This window comes from Hipposideros armiger, unplaced genomic scaffold (genome assembly GCF_001890085.2).
Source record: "Hipposideros armiger isolate ML-2016 unplaced genomic scaffold, ASM189008v1 scaffold_732, whole genome shotgun sequence".
In the NCBI taxonomy this organism is placed as follows: domain Eukaryota; kingdom Metazoa; phylum Chordata; class Mammalia; order Chiroptera; family Hipposideridae; genus Hipposideros; species Hipposideros armiger.
The window spans coordinates 34,944-50,117 of record NW_017732082.1 but is presented as its reverse complement, the minus strand read 5'-3'; the positions used below and the strand labels follow the sequence as shown (position 1 = coordinate 50,117).

Here is a 15,174-nt window from a genome sequence, read left to right as displayed (position 1 = left end):
GTTCACTCATCGCAGCAGTAGTCACCCAAGCTCTGACTGCTCTGGGCCTCCAGCCACGGTACAGGGTGTGGGGAGCTGGGAGGGTCCCTGCAGTTTAGTTTTTAAATGTTCAGCTTCAGAGGGCGCCACAAAGTTCTTGCCACATCTAGACCTCCAAGTAAAAGGCTCTGATCCTTCTAAGATTCTTGTTGCATTTGAACAGCATGAGTATTCCCTGTATTTTAGCAGTTGTCTGACTTAATAACTTTGTACCTACAAATTAAAATAATAGACAAAAGGTTTGTTCCAAAGTATCCTTACATAAGCACTTCTTTCAGTAAGACACACACTAAATGTTTTGATGCATTCTGGGGACGCTTTAGGGCATCTAAGGAGAGCCAACATATGTGGAAGGAGCTGAGAGAATTCATAACCAATCACTGTTTATAGCGAGTTTCTTACTGCCAAACCTGGGTCATACTGAACACATGTTATAATCACTTGTGCAGGAAACATTTTGTTTGGGAAAGGGGTAAGCACTTTTGAGCTAATAAAAATTTCTCAAGAACATCAGCAGTCTGTATCACAAGCGTAGTTTGGGAAAAGGAAAGAGCAGACTTGTCTAGGACCCCAAACACATTTTCTTGAGTTCGCTGTCAAAAGTGGGCAATGATGGAGTTTTTTATCTTCATTATTCGTTACATTGTCACAGGACTAGAGCAATCCAGAGACAGGGAGATGTGAAGGTCAGGAGAGGAAAGGGTTAACTTGTTTTTAGTTACAGAAGCAACATGATCCATGAGCCTGCAATCTTATTTTATGATTGAATGTAGCCCTCAACTTATTCTGGAAACTCGTTGTCTCATAAATGGTGTTCTGCACCTTCAATATGGACTAGAGCATTAAAATACAGAGTTTAATCCCCAAACAACATTATTTAACTTTCTGGTAGGAGCCCAGCCAGTGACATCAGTTCAAAGTTCCTTCGGTTAATATAGACATATTTCACCTGTCCCTTCAATGTTGGGTGCCAGCTTCTCATCAAGCATTTCACTTTGGGAGGCACCATGGTACAAGCATTAGGAACTTCAGTTTCCAACTGAGTTTTTTCACGTTAGTGGTAACCCTTACCCGGGGTCTCAAGTTGAAAGTGATGGAAGTTTGGACATAGTACCTCTACAACTTTATTAAAATACTGTTTTTTTGAATTGCCTCAATTTTTAAACAAATAATATCTATGAAATAATGGGTTTTGGGGATAATATATATTTTCTAATACACATTAAAATAAACACATAAATATTAAACTTTTAAAAAATCCTCATGTACAACCAAAAATTATCTTTTATATCAAATACTGAAAAATACTGCTCTAGTATATTTCCTTCATTTTAAAGGTGTAAGACTTTTAAGTTGACACTGATCTGTAGTCAATACTCTTTGCTATCATCCAACCAACTGATTTTGTTCAAGTCATACTTCTCCAATTCGTCTATGTGAATATCAGGAAAGATTTCGTCAAATGCTTTGTTAAAACCAAAACACTTCAGGTCTGTGGTCTGGCATCTAGCTGAGTGCTGTAAAATATGGAAGTGGTTGCACTGCTGCGGGGATTCCTTCAGTAAGCCAACTAGAAGATGTTTGTAAATACCGTTTCTCGCTTCATTAGAACAGTCTAAGCACTAGGGAGGAGTTGGTTTTTTTTAAGATTTTTATTGGGGAACAGTGTGTTTTTCCAGGGCCCATCAGCTCCACATCAAGTAGTCATTTCAATCTAACTGTGGAGGGTACAGCTCAGTGGCCCATGCAGGGATCAAACCAGCAACCTTGGTGTTATAAGCCTGCACTCTAACCAACTGAACTAACTGGCCGCCCCAGGAAGGAGTATTTTTAAGTATCTGGGTGGGTGTGTAAAAATAAAAAGCAATGGTTATATTTTTTCACAGCAAGAATTCAAGGAGAAGGATTGAGAACGAACAGCGATGTGGCACACTGATTTTCAACATAACCCTCATTCAGCCTCTTACTATGCAACATCTGCTACACACACATAGTCACAATTACCAACTCTTTGGCACAATCATCCTGAATGAAACAGAGGTCGTTCCTGGGCATCCTTTGTTATGTCTTGGCATTCTCAGCGTTCCCAGTCACTTTTGCAGGTACAATGAAGAGGTCTGGGGGCCGGCCTAGTGGCTCAGTTGGTTAAGAGGTGGCTTAAGAGCACAAGCTCTGAGCAACAGGGCCGCCGGTTCGATTTCCCACATGGGCCAGTGACGCTGCGCCCAAGCTGAGCTGTCGCTGAGCTGCCAACAGGTGGCAGGATGGCACAGCTGGTGTAACAACAAGATTGCCTGTTCGATGGGGGGCTATGCCCACCCGCAACTAAGACTGAACTCGGACCTTGAGCTGAGCTGACACCCGAATGGCTCAGTGGATAGAGCATGCGCTCTTAACAACAAGGCTGCTGGGTTCGACTCCTGCATGGGATGGTGGCTACGCCCACCCGCAACTAAGATTGAACACAGCATCTTGAGCTTAGAGGCCACAAGCTGCCCACCGGAAGCCAGATGGCGACTGGCACCCTCCACAACAAAGATTGAAGAACAACTTGGCTGGTCCCCTTCCCCAATTCCCCAAAACTGTTCCCCTCCCCCCAACTCCCAAATAAAAATCTTTAAAAAAAAAAAAGAGGTCTGAGATCTAGCCTTGCCCACTGCAACAGAATAGGAGCCGGGAGGATGGACCCAGGTGCAGACACACAGCTTCAGATTGATACGCAAATTTAGCTCTGTGATGGGCACAGCGTTAATAGCTAGTGCCCCTGGCAGCGGTCTAGGTAGAAGGGCACAAACCTAGTGGGAAATCTTAGTGATGTGGAGTCTAGGGGGCAGGGTGGGGAGAGGCAGGCATTCCACATCAAGGAGGCCTTAAAAGACAGTGAGGCCCCAGGAGCCTGGCAAGACTGAGTCAGGACCCAGGCCCTAGGAAGCAACTATAATGCCTACAGTACACAAAACAGGAAGAGGAATCAAAACAGACCCAGTAACAAGAATTAGGGCACCTGGGCTAGAAAATGGGAAACGAGTAAGAGGATGGGCACTGGAGTCAGAAACCACACCAGGGTAATCTAACCAAGGTGCAAGTTGATGCCAAGCCTGGTCCAGTGTTGCTCTCGGGAGGCTTAATTATATCCTGATTCGGACTAATGTTAGCTCAACGAATGGAGGGTGGCATTGGACGTGCAAGTGGGACTCAAGTGGCCCCAGTGATGGCACAGAGCAGGAACTGGATCTCAAATCTGTTTGGCAACGAAACTCATGTTTTCCCCACTGCACCCACCCAAGAGAGACAAGAGACAGACACACACTTCTCCAAGAGAGAGAAACACACACTAGCTCTTGGGGGTGTGATCAATGTGTTCCCTAGACTAGACGCTCCTTGAGAGCAGAAACTGTCTTCATCACTGCTTTATCTAGAGTGCCCAGCAGGGCCTGACACGTGCTCAAGGAATATTTGTTGAATACATAAAGGAAGGCAGAGAGGGATGAACAAATGGAAACACAGTATCTGTTAGGTAGATATTCCACCAGGTTTCCCAGAGCTTCAGTGAAATATCCTCACCCTAAACCTTCAATACCATTTACTGTTTTTATTCCATGATATCCAAGGACTCTGCTGATAAGAAAAGTTGACTTTCCTGGTTTCTTCATACCGGAAGTGAGGCAAATTCAACCTCTAGCCATTGTCACTTCCCTGTGTCATTTATTATATTAACACCTGGTTAGCACCTTGGCGACATGTTTATTAGGTGAGCAGTGTCCGTCTCTGGAACAATGGGCATATTGAACACACTGAGAACATCCAATTTCTAGTCCTCCATGACTGAGATTCAGAACCTAAAATATGGGACCTACCCATGGTCTGAGATCTATAATGGAAAAAGGAAACTGATGGATCATAAAAGCATCTGGCTGCACACCTATTTTGTTTATCCTTCATATTGTTGTTGTGTTTTTTGGTATTTTTGTTTGTTTGTTTGTTTTGTTTTTAGCTGAGCCATCCTGCCACCTGTTGGCAGCTTAGCAGCAGCTCATCTCAGGCCAGGAATCGAACCAGTGACCCTGTTGCTCAGAGCTCGAGCTCTTGAGTGAGCTCTTAACCAACTGAGCCACTCGGCCGGCCCCTGTTGTTGTGTTTTTTAAATTTGGCTCTCAGGTATCCAGAATTGTAGTCGTTACATTCTTTGTATTTCAGTAATTATTTGCCTTAGTAATTCTGTATTAAATATTCCTTATATTTTAGTAGTTGTCTGACTTAATAACTTTGTGTCTACAAATTAAAATAATAGACAAAAGATTTATTTCAAAGTATACTTGCATAAGCATGTCTTTCAGTAATACATACACTAAATGTTTCAATGTATTTGGAGGAATTTTTAGGGCATCTAAGGAGAGCCAACATTCTCACCATTGGCTCATATACTGGCTCAAACAGTGTTAACGCATACAAAAATTCAGATTTTTTTGTCTCTTCTTGAGAAATCAAAGAACCTTTCAACATTGGGTCTATTTCACTGCACGGCGACCTTGAGTGGCTACTCAGTGATGTGCCTGTTCGTACCAATCTCTGCTGTCTCCTGACCAAGAGGCTCTGCGTTGGTTGATGTGTACTATTGGGCTTTACCTGTTATTCTTGTAATAAAGTGGAGAGTGAGCTATTTTGCTATGTGCACTTCACCCATTTACATTACTTGCCTGGCAAGTGTCAGCATTTGAGTTTGAGAACCCTTGTCTGCTGGGCAACTCTTTGGACATCCCTAATAACAGCTACCATTCACGGAGCCCTTATTATCTGCAAAGCACCGACCTAGCACTTCTTCATACATGATCTTCTTTAATTTCTATAAACCCTATGAAGTAAGTATGGGTTAGGATTTCCATTTTACAAGTGTGGAAACTGACATTCCAAGAGCTAAGTAACTTGCCCGTGAAACTTCTAATTGGTGATACTGAGATTCCAATTTTGGCCTGCCTGAGTCCAAAGCTGGGACTTTTAAACTTTATATTACAGTGCTTCCCTAACCAATAATCTTGTAACAATAGAATTACTGCTCCCACACAGTGTTTCATCCTCACACTCAGTCCACGTGGGCTGAATACCAGGAAGAGGGGCTGAGCACGGCCCTGCCTTCTCCATGGCCAGTGGCAGGTACCCACTCCATGCCAGTGTCAGATGGAGCTGTGGTTTTGTTGGCTCTGAGAGCTACAGCTCCGCTGGAGAGGAAGGGCAGGAGGTGCTGGAGTCACTGTGACTCTGGGGTAGCAGCCTCCTAATCACTGTCCCAGGCTCTCTCTGTGTGTGTGTGTGTGTGTGTGTGTGTGTGTGTGTGTGTGTGTGTGTGTAGCTGGGCTGCCCCAGTGCTGTCCCGGGCTGTACCTGGGAAGCTCAGATAAAGAGCCTCAAGCTCTAGCCTCGCAGCTTTCAGGACATGGAGATGGGAAGGCTGTTGCAGTGGGTTGGTGAGTCCCTGCCCTCCCCATGTCACTCGTCCAGGAGGCATCAGGCTTCATAAGTTTATCATCTTCCTGGTGTCCGAGAAGCAGCCTGGGCCTCAGGTGGCCTGCATTAGGTAGAGGTGGGACGGGACATAGCGAAGGGCCAGAGGGGTCCAGAGAGGCATGCCCAGAGTAGTGGTTCTCAAACCTGGCTGCACATCAAGCATTTTTATGCTGGACCCATGAAATCAGAATCTTGGGGGGGAGGAGCCAGGACATCCCGACTTTTAAATCTGCAGCCAGAGTTGAGAGCCACTGTCCTAGAACTTTTGCTGGGATTTCTAGACATCATCGTTGTCCCTGCGCACAGCATGTGTGCACACACAAGGTGTGTGAAAAGTGAAAAGGTGCTTAGATAGATCTGGCTCCCCTGGCTCAGCCTAGAGAAGAGGAAACAGGTGAATGGTGTGTGTGTCTCCATTTGTGCATTTGCATCTGGCTATGGTGCCAAGTTGGTGGGTGCCCTCGAGGACTGGAGGGTATGCTGGGCACATCTCTCTGGGCATGTGTGTGGAACCTGTGTGTGGTTCCTACCTTTGTTTCCCACAGGGCTCTCTTGCTGAAACACCACAATAGTAAGGGAGCTGCGTCTTTCTCTCCAGACCCAGGGAGGCCTTCAGGCTGAGGAGTGTTCTGCATTGAGTGTCCCCTGCACCCTCACCCCACCTTTGCACAGGCACTGGGTGGGTCCTTTCTGTTAGATCCAAAGGCTTTGGTGAGGCAACATGATACTGAGAGAAGAGAATAAGCTTTGATGATTCTCAGGCCAATTTGTTTTCTACTCTTGGTTTGAGTTTGTGCTCCATTTGACCTCTCTGAGCTTTGTTTTCTGTATCTGTAAAATGGTAATAATCCTTATACTCATGACATTATTATAAGAACTAAGTGAGACATGGAATGAAAGCTGTGCTGGCTCATAACTAACAGTCAATATATATTAGTTTATTTCTCAGTTTTGTTTTGTTTTTCCTCCTGCTTTCATGGGATAAGGGCCAGAAAAGGAAATTAGGTTTCTCTTGATGGCTCTTTGATAGTAGAGACTGCCCTGGCAGATAGGAAATGGGACCCGGCATGCTGGAGCTGAAACACCCTTGGAGTTAGTTTATAGTTACCTGTTAGTTTATCATTACATGGATAAGGGGACTGCGGCTCAGAAAGGTAACAGAGCTAGTCAGGGGCAGATGGGGCTCCAGCCCAAATCTTTACAACATGTTGTCTAGAGCAGCCTCCTTGTCCTCAGTGCAGTTCCTGGTGCCTCCTACGATGGGGAAGTTTCTCCTTGAGAATTCAACAAGTAAGGAATTAGGACTTGGGGGCAAGATCTTACTGAAGGTGAAGTCAGAGAGGTCAAAATGAGGACTTATGGGGTCATCTATCAGAAATGTAGCAAATCCACCGAGGGCCCATTGGTGCCTGGGATTGTGTTAACATGATGAGGTGGGGGAGCAGGGCTTCTGTGTGGTAGGATTTTATCTATGTTCTCAAGTGGGTGCATTATGAAATCCTCCAATTCTGGCTTTCGGGAGCAGGTATATCAGCCCTAGAGTGGTTCTAGGCCTGCCTGTAATTAATGGAATGGGAAGGAAGTAGTAGAAATCTCATTCTTTTTTGATGATTTTCTCTAGAGACCAGCTCAACTCCAGAATTTTGTTTCTCATCTGCTAGGAATTTCTCAAGAACTAGCCCTGAAACGCTGACTGTGACCAAGACATTGACCACTGATTCGGGGATTTTGTTCCCAGGAGGAGAGGCTGTGGCCACTGAGACCCACAGGAAGACTGAAAATATGACTACAGTCCCCAGAGGTGGGATTGTGACCCCTGCAAGGGAAACTGTGTCCTTTGGAAAGCACACTGTAGTTCTAGAAGGGAAGACTGAGACCCCTAGAGAGAAGACCATGACCCCTATGCGTCATCAGCCTGTGACCCCTGGAGAGATGACTGTGACCTCTGTGCCTCTTCAGACTGAGACCTCTGGAGCGAAGATCATGTTTCCTAGAAGGAAGGCTATAGCACCTGAGAAGATGACTATCTCCCCCGGAAAGATGATAGTCACCCCTGATGGGGACTAAGACTCTAAGAGGAGAGAATTTGACTTCTTGAGGTGGACACTGCCCCTTCTCCCCCATAGGTTACTTTGGTCTTTAGATGGAAGCAAAAAACAGGATGCCACCCTCTGGCCCTGTCATCTAGCTCCCAGGACACATTCTTGTTTTGACAACCCCTTTGTTTCCACTGATGGGAACCTTCTTCTGTCAATTTGATGACCCTTCCAACAAGTCTCCTCTCTAAAGAAAGAAAACCCAGGAAATGGCTGTGGATCAAGATGCCTAAGGTCTGTTGGTGCCAAAATCTGGGGAAAGCATTTGTGTTTACTTCTGGGTCAGCTGACAGGGGCTGCCCATGCCCAGCCATTCATAAACCATTCATGGGGCAAAGCAGGCCCCGAATCTCTTTTCTGCTGAATAAATTAGAAACATAAGAACCTATCCAAGTTTTTAAAAATGGTTTTCTTTTTTTCTTTTTTAAGATTTTTATTGGGGAATTGTGGGGGATGGGAAAAGCGCTGGGGAATTGGGGGAAGGGGAACAGACAAGTTGCTGTCTTTTTGTTCTTCAGTCTAGTTGTGGAGGACGTTGCTTCACTGGCCTAAGTTGGCACCTTCATTGCGCTCTTCCCGGGAGAGGCACATCAGTCGCCGGCTTCTGGATGGCCGCTCACTGCGGCTGCTGGCCGCTCACGCTGGCTGCTGGCCGCTCACGCTGGCTGCTGGCTACATACGGTAGCCCATGGCAACCCACTGCCACAGGGACTGCAGCCTACGCCGTTGCCGGCGACTCACGGCAACCCACTGCCACAGGGACTGCAGCCTACGCCGTTGCCGGCGACTCACGGCAGCCCAGCTCCAGGTTGAGCTGTTGTTCAGCATCTTAGCGGTAGAGGGCAGTGTCACTGGCCCTCATATGTGGGATCCGAACCGGGGCCCTCTGGCGTCCCAAGCCAGTTCTTAACCATCGCGCCACTCGGCCGGCCCTTAAATGGTTTTCTTGAAATGACCTGTACAATCCAATTTCAGCTTCTCTTTTTCAAGGCCACTTTCCCCTACTGCTATTTTTGGAGAGGGAGTTGTTGTATCTAGCCCACACCGATGTTTTCTAGTGTGGATTATGTGCGTCCCTCTCTGCCATGAAACTGCTCACTTCGCTGTCGGTCAGAGCCAGCATGTCTTCTAGAGAAGTTTTCCTCAATCCTCAAGGGAGACTGAAAGAAGGAAGGGTAAGCTGAATCTCCCAATTGTATTCCCTGCTTGTTAAAAATCTTAGTTGTCTCTGAAGAAACACCCCCACCCATTCTTACCATAAGAAATGGTTGAGAGCAAGGCAAAACAGTACTTTTGTGTGTTACCTGCACTGTCTCCTGGGTCTTCTCCAGAAACATCAATTCCCACTTACTACACACTGCAATCTCCCTATGGAGTGTTTCTGGGCACGACTGACCCTCGTTAAGTTCGCACAGACACAGGGCCAATTTCTAGCCCTCCCTTTAGGAGACAATGACTCTCAGAGTGGGTATCATACCTATCACTGATGTTACCCTTTCTTTTGGAAGTGCAGCCTCCAAGTCTTGAAGATAAGGGTCCCAAATTAACATGCCTGTAGGTCCAGGCACCTATCAAGAATGATTGACAACAGGTGGCAGGATGGCTCAGCTAAAAAAATAAATAAAATGAATGATTGAAGCAGGTGAAGGATGTATCTACACATGTGTGGGTACATGGTCACAGGCCCATGTTGTCACAGCATAAATCACAAATCAGTTAAGTTGCATAACAAACCAACCCCGAAACATTAGTGCCTTACGAAACAGGATAGACAGGGAAAGGCTAAAATGAACCCTGTGGTGTTGGGATCAGAGGTATCAGTACAAAATCATGGTTCTAAAAGTATATAAAAATAGGTCAACATAAAAATTAACATAGATACACAGTATGTGTATACATAAATATATTTCCTAGCTTTGACCACTGAGAAGGCCTGAAAGCAATGGCATTTCAGAAGCAATAAGTACATCCAATATCCAGATCTTTTTTTTGGTTAGGGCCGAGAGATATAATTTAATATTATTAATTTTCTTTAGTTTCAATTACGATTGACATAAAATATTTAATGCCCAGATATTGATTTCTAAACTTTGTGCTCCAATAGAAGGAAATGGCTGATTCTCATGCTAGAACAGGGAAAGTACAAGAAAAGACTGGAATATCTGATGTTTCCAGAAAGTAAGGAAGTACTCAAAAGATGACGGGTCCATGTTAGAGGGAAACAAAAGCTACCTTGAAGGAATTCCCAGGGGCCAAAATAGGGACAATTTAAGCAACAAAATAATGATAATAATGGATTTATAACCCATGGAACAAAGTAAATAGCATGAGTCCATATGCTATAAATGAATAATTGAATAACCAAATAGGGAAGCAGGGACAGCTTTTCCTTACAGTGGGATGTCAGTTAATAAATGAAGAAGAAAGCATCTAGAGTGTTAAGGGATTGACAAGAGGTCAGAGGCCAGAGGCCCAGTTGTGGGATAGGAGAAGTCTTAGGAACCGCAGGCAAGGTGATTGACATGGGTGGAAAAGGGCAGGGCACAGCCTCAAACAGTCATGACTAATAAACAGGCACAAGTTGTCTACACCTAGGAAAGGAAGCCATGAAAAAGATGCTATGAGCTCTTGTCACTTTCTAAGATGAATTTTGGAATCACGTGAAAGAGTCCCTTCAATGTTCCAAAGAACTGTTTTTGTAAATTAGGAATATTGCCACCAGGTGGCAGCAGCATACAGGATTATATTTTTCATGTGCCCAGGAAAAAAACTAATGAGCTTGAGAAAAGCAATTAGAATATTTTCCTACAAAAAAACTAAATCAAATGTAAATCCCTTGGTCATTACTGTTAAAGTTGATACTTTCATGCACATTGAACCAAAGAGAGTTTGCACACAGCAGGCTTAGTGGGGAGGCTGTGGTTAGACAGAGGCTGAGTTCAGACAAACCAGACTTCAAGTCCCAGCTCTGCCTTTTATTAACTATGTGATCCTGGGGACATTGAATTAGCAATGGTTGCATGAACTATGTGCCTGGTACAAAGTCGGTGTTCAATAAGTGAGAGCTATTTCTATAAACATATCCTATACAGTTCTTTTTTTTTTTTTTAAGATTTTTATTGGGGAATTGGGGAATGGGAACAGCGCTGGGGAATTGAGGGAAGGAGAACAGACAAGTTGCTGTCTTTTTGTTCTTCAGTCTCGTTGTGGAGGACGTTGCTTCACTGGCCCAAGTTTGCACCATCATTGCGCTCTTCCCGGGTGAAGCAGATCAGTCGCTGGCTTCTGGATGGCCACTCACGGTGGCTGCTAGCCGCTCACGCTGGCTGCTGGGTATACATGGTAGCCCATGGCAACCCACTGCAGCAGGGGCTGCAGCCTATGCATTCTCCAGTGACTCACAGCAGCCCAGCTCCAGGTTGAGCTGTTGTTCCGCATCTTAGCTGTAGAGGGCAGTGTCACTGGCCCTCATATGTGGGATCCGAACCAGGGCCCTCTGGCATCCCAAGCTAGCTCTTAACCAAAGCGCCACTTGGCCGGCCCCTATACAGTTCTTAAGTTTTCCTTTAAGAATTTATTTCAATAAAGAAACATTAAATCATACACATGAAACTGGAAACTTCTTTGGCTTCGTGCACAGCTCAACAGCTTCAATGGTAGATTTATGGCAAAGTTCCAGTAACTTCCCTTGTGCCAGCTAAACTTTTCTTAGGAAATCATTTTGGTAACTGGACTTTTTCATTAATGCTTCTCAAAATGCTACAATCTGAAAAACTAGTATACATGATATATATATCAGGTTTTCCGTGTGTCATTTGCTGGGTTTAACTCTGTTGGGCACAACTGATGTCACAGATTCATTGCACACAAATTTTCAAATATCTAACAGTTAACTTGAATATCGTGACTCATCGCTTCCGTATCTTCCCCCTCTACTGTAACCTATCGCCAGTTGTGTTTGTGACTTAGTACAGTAAAGACATATTTCATATTTGCAAATTTGTGTGCAATGAATCTGTGAGATCAGTTGCGCTCGACGGAGGGTTGAAAAACTTTAATGGCTCCTTATTGCTTACAGAATAAAATCAATATTTCTTACCATGGTATATAAGGTCTACCTTACAATCTATTTATGCCCATGTAGACTCCTCATACTGTAGTCCATTGGTTCTATCCATGGTGTGTTGTAATTAGTTATGAAGCATGTAATTCATAATTTGGTAGAATAATATTATAGTTCAAATACTGCAGCTACTGAATACATACTGCTTTAATACAGTACTGCAGACTCAAGAGTATTCCTAGTTTAGTATGACAGTCCTTTTCACTTCATATGGTTGCTTGAGTAGAAAATAATTTTCAGAGCTACATTTAGCATGATGAGACTTGTGCAGATCCAGTGCTGGTCCTTTGGATGAGTCTTGGCTGGCAAGAAACCATGTTGAGAACTACTGTTCTGGCCACGTTAGTCACCATGTTCTCTGAACTCATCACACAATTTCACTCCTTTGTGCCACTGGTCAAGCTTTCCTTCTGCCTGCAATAGCTTTTCCACTTTCCTTACTTCCTCATCTCACATTCTACAAGATCCTCATTCAAATGTTACCTCTTCTGTGAAACCTTTTCCATCCCACCAGAAGCTATCCTTCCCTCTCTCTTGCTTTGTGATACTGTTATTATCCCTCTCATTCACTCAACACACATTTAAAGGCCCACAGTGATCACATCGCTCATAATTTGATTATGTGTCAGTCATTCCAGCAGGAATGCAGACATTTGTACACAAGGACCATTTCTTAATAATCTTTGCACTCCCAGTGCTGGGTATAGAGGTGAGCACAGAGTAGGCACTCAATAAGTGTTGGCTAATCCATGAACGAAGAAGTTGAAAATAAAGAGCAGAGTGTTAAGAATTATGAGAATCATATATGAGGTGTGACAATTAAGTTTGCAAACTTGTGCAATAATGTTGCTAACCTTTTTTGATATCAGAGGGATTATTCATTATGAATTTGTGCCAACTGCACAAACAGTTAACCAAGTTTACTATTTGGAAGTGCTGAAAAGGCTGCATGAAAAAGTTAGATGACCTGAACTTTTCGCCAACAATTCATGGCTCTTGCATTCCGACAATGCACCAGCTCACACCGCACTGTCTGTGAAGGAGTTTTTAGCCAGTAAACAACTAACTGTATTGGAACACCCTCCCTATTCACCTGATCTGGCCCCCAAAGACTTCTTTCTTTACCCAAAGATAAAGGAAATATTGAAAGGAAGACATTTTGATGACATTCAGGACACCAGGGTTAATACGACAACAGCTCTGATAGCCATTCAGAAAAAGAGTTCCAAAATTGGTTTGAAGGGTTGACTAGGCACTGGCTTTGGTGCTTCAAAGGTTGCACCTAAGGGGAGTACTTCGAAGGTTGCTGTAGTGATATTGAGCAATGAGGTATGTAGCACTTTTCCTAGGATGAGTTCACGAACCTAATTGTCTGACCTTGTATGGAAGGCTATAGATGAGACTGATCAGAGGAAGAGAGGGGAAAAGGAGAAGCAGTAGAGATAGACTGTAAATCTCAAAAAAGCACATGCCCTTTGGAGCTAAAGAACAAATTGTTCCATTGCTCTGGCAGAAGTTGCCAGTACCCGTTTCCCAGTAGACACACGCACCAGGATCTTTGGTCCCCAGTACACTTTACATTAGATATCACATGCTAATCTTTAGATTCCATCAGGAAAGCCATTAATTGCTTTTTTTAATTGACCACAGAGTAGATATAAAGTTCTTGATGCTTGCCAAAGGGAAAAACAAACAATCCATGAATGTGTAGGGGCACAAAGCCCATGTGCCTAGAGAGGAGAAGGGCAGGGAGATCAGACTATAAGAGAGAGACCCAGCCTCCCTCTGTGGGTCCCAATACTTGGGTCTGCCACTGTGTCCTGCGGGTTGGTGAGCAGTTGGGAATCAGCACCATGAAGATCCTGGTCTGGGTCTTCGTTTGTCTGCACCTCTCAGAGGCTGTAGAAAGGTGTGTTTTGGGATTCAGCTTCACTGTGAATTCCAGCTCTAAGGGAGCATGACAAGCTTGGAGAGGCAGGCAGGTTAACTCTTGGTCTCATGAACTGAACATCCCATGGAGGCCAAGACTTGAAATGGATGGTGTGTGCGCACACGTGCGTGTGTGTGTGCGCGTGCGTGTGTGCGTGTGTGTGTGTGTGTGTGTGTGTGTGTGTGTGTGTGTGTGTGTAAGGGTGAGTTGGGTGTTTTATTGGCTAAGAAGGAAGGATGCACAATCCCGGTCTCAAGCTTACAGGAGGGACTGGGAAGAAACAGACATTTATTCTCTGAAAACATATAAGCACAAAAATTCAGTTATGTGGTGTAGTGTATTTCAATGCTGGAAATCCTGGGATGACGGCAGAGGTCAGAACTTGCTAAAATCCGGAGGACTTCCTGTAAGAGGCTCTCCTTGAGTAGAGTACTGAAGAGGTTTGAAAACTCCAGGTGAGCTCATTGGAGAGATTGCTTTCATGGGGCAAAGTGAAGCTCATTCTTTTTGTGTACTTTCCTTTCTGCAGAATCGTTCTGAAAAAAGGCAAGTCCATCCGCCAGGCGATGGAGGAGCAGGGTGTACTGGAGGCATTCCTGAAGAACTACCCAAAGAGTGACCCAGCTGCCAAGTATCATTTCAACAATGATGCTGTGGCTTATGAACCCATCACCAACTACTTGGATGTGAGTAAAGTGGGAGTGGGGGTGGGTCCATAACCCTGGGTTAATAACCATTTGTAAATACTCATTTATACCCCTCATTAGCTCTGATTTTTGGACTAGTTACTAAACCTATGTCTCACCTTCCTATGGAAAGTATCTGAATAAATTACAAGTTACTACCATCTATTAGGATAGTAGTTTCCTTTCCTTCTTCCTTTCCTCTCACTGCTGGTCCATTTCTCTAAAGCCCCATTTACATGGTTAAAAAATTCATAATGGGAATGGTCGAGTCAATTGAGAGATCCAAAGGACGTCCTAGCGATGAGCTCCAGGGGAAAGAAGGAAAACACACGTAAAGCTGCTAGGCAAAATTTCTAGTGGCTTCAGAGACTATAGACCTCCCCCCTTTGGAAAGATACACAGGTGCCTAGAGTAAATATTTGAAATGCTCTTGGGGCTACAATGTCTGCTCAGGGCATCTCAACATATTGGTGTCCTGTGGATTGTCTTTAGTGAGATGCTACATAAAGCATCAGAGCTGGAAGCCACTTGACGGATCTCCTATTTCAACTCCCACATTTTGTTAAATAGAGGAACTAGAGGCAGGAAAGTGATGTGATTGGCCCAAATTCACTTAGAACTTAAACTATCTCTCAGTGAAATTTTCTTCTTGCTTTCCATGCTGCCTCTCATCCTAGACTTCCTAGCACCCTTTGCTAGTATGTGATTAGGAGGGAGGAGAATGGTGGCGGAAGGATCTAACACTGGAAGAGAAGGGGAGGTGTGTGTGTGTGTGTGTGTGTGTGTGTGTGTGTGTGT

General features: G+C 44.4%; 2 protein-coding genes across 2 annotated transcripts in view; one reads left to right on the top strand and one right to left on the bottom strand.

Moving 5' to 3' along the window:
- Positions 1–8,663: 8,663 nt before the first annotated feature.
- The window catches only part of CIMAP3 (ciliary microtubule associated protein 3), a 40,419-nt gene continuing 33,908 nt past the window's right edge, over positions 8,664–15,174 (bottom strand). The window contains exon 5 of the mRNA XM_019627443.1: positions 8,664–8,797. Coding sequence (XP_019482988.1) covers positions 8,702–8,797 — 96 coding nt within the window. The 3' untranslated portion in view covers positions 8,664–8,701. The remainder of the gene's footprint in view (positions 8,798–15,174) is intronic.
- PGB (pepsinogen B) overlaps positions 13,614–15,174 on the top strand; it is a 9,097-nt gene continuing 7,536 nt past the window's right edge. The window contains exons 1-2 of the mRNA XM_019627463.1: positions 13,614–13,669; positions 14,220–14,376. Coding sequence (XP_019483008.1) covers positions 13,614–13,669; positions 14,220–14,376 — 213 coding nt within the window. The remainder of the gene's footprint in view (positions 13,670–14,219; positions 14,377–15,174) is intronic.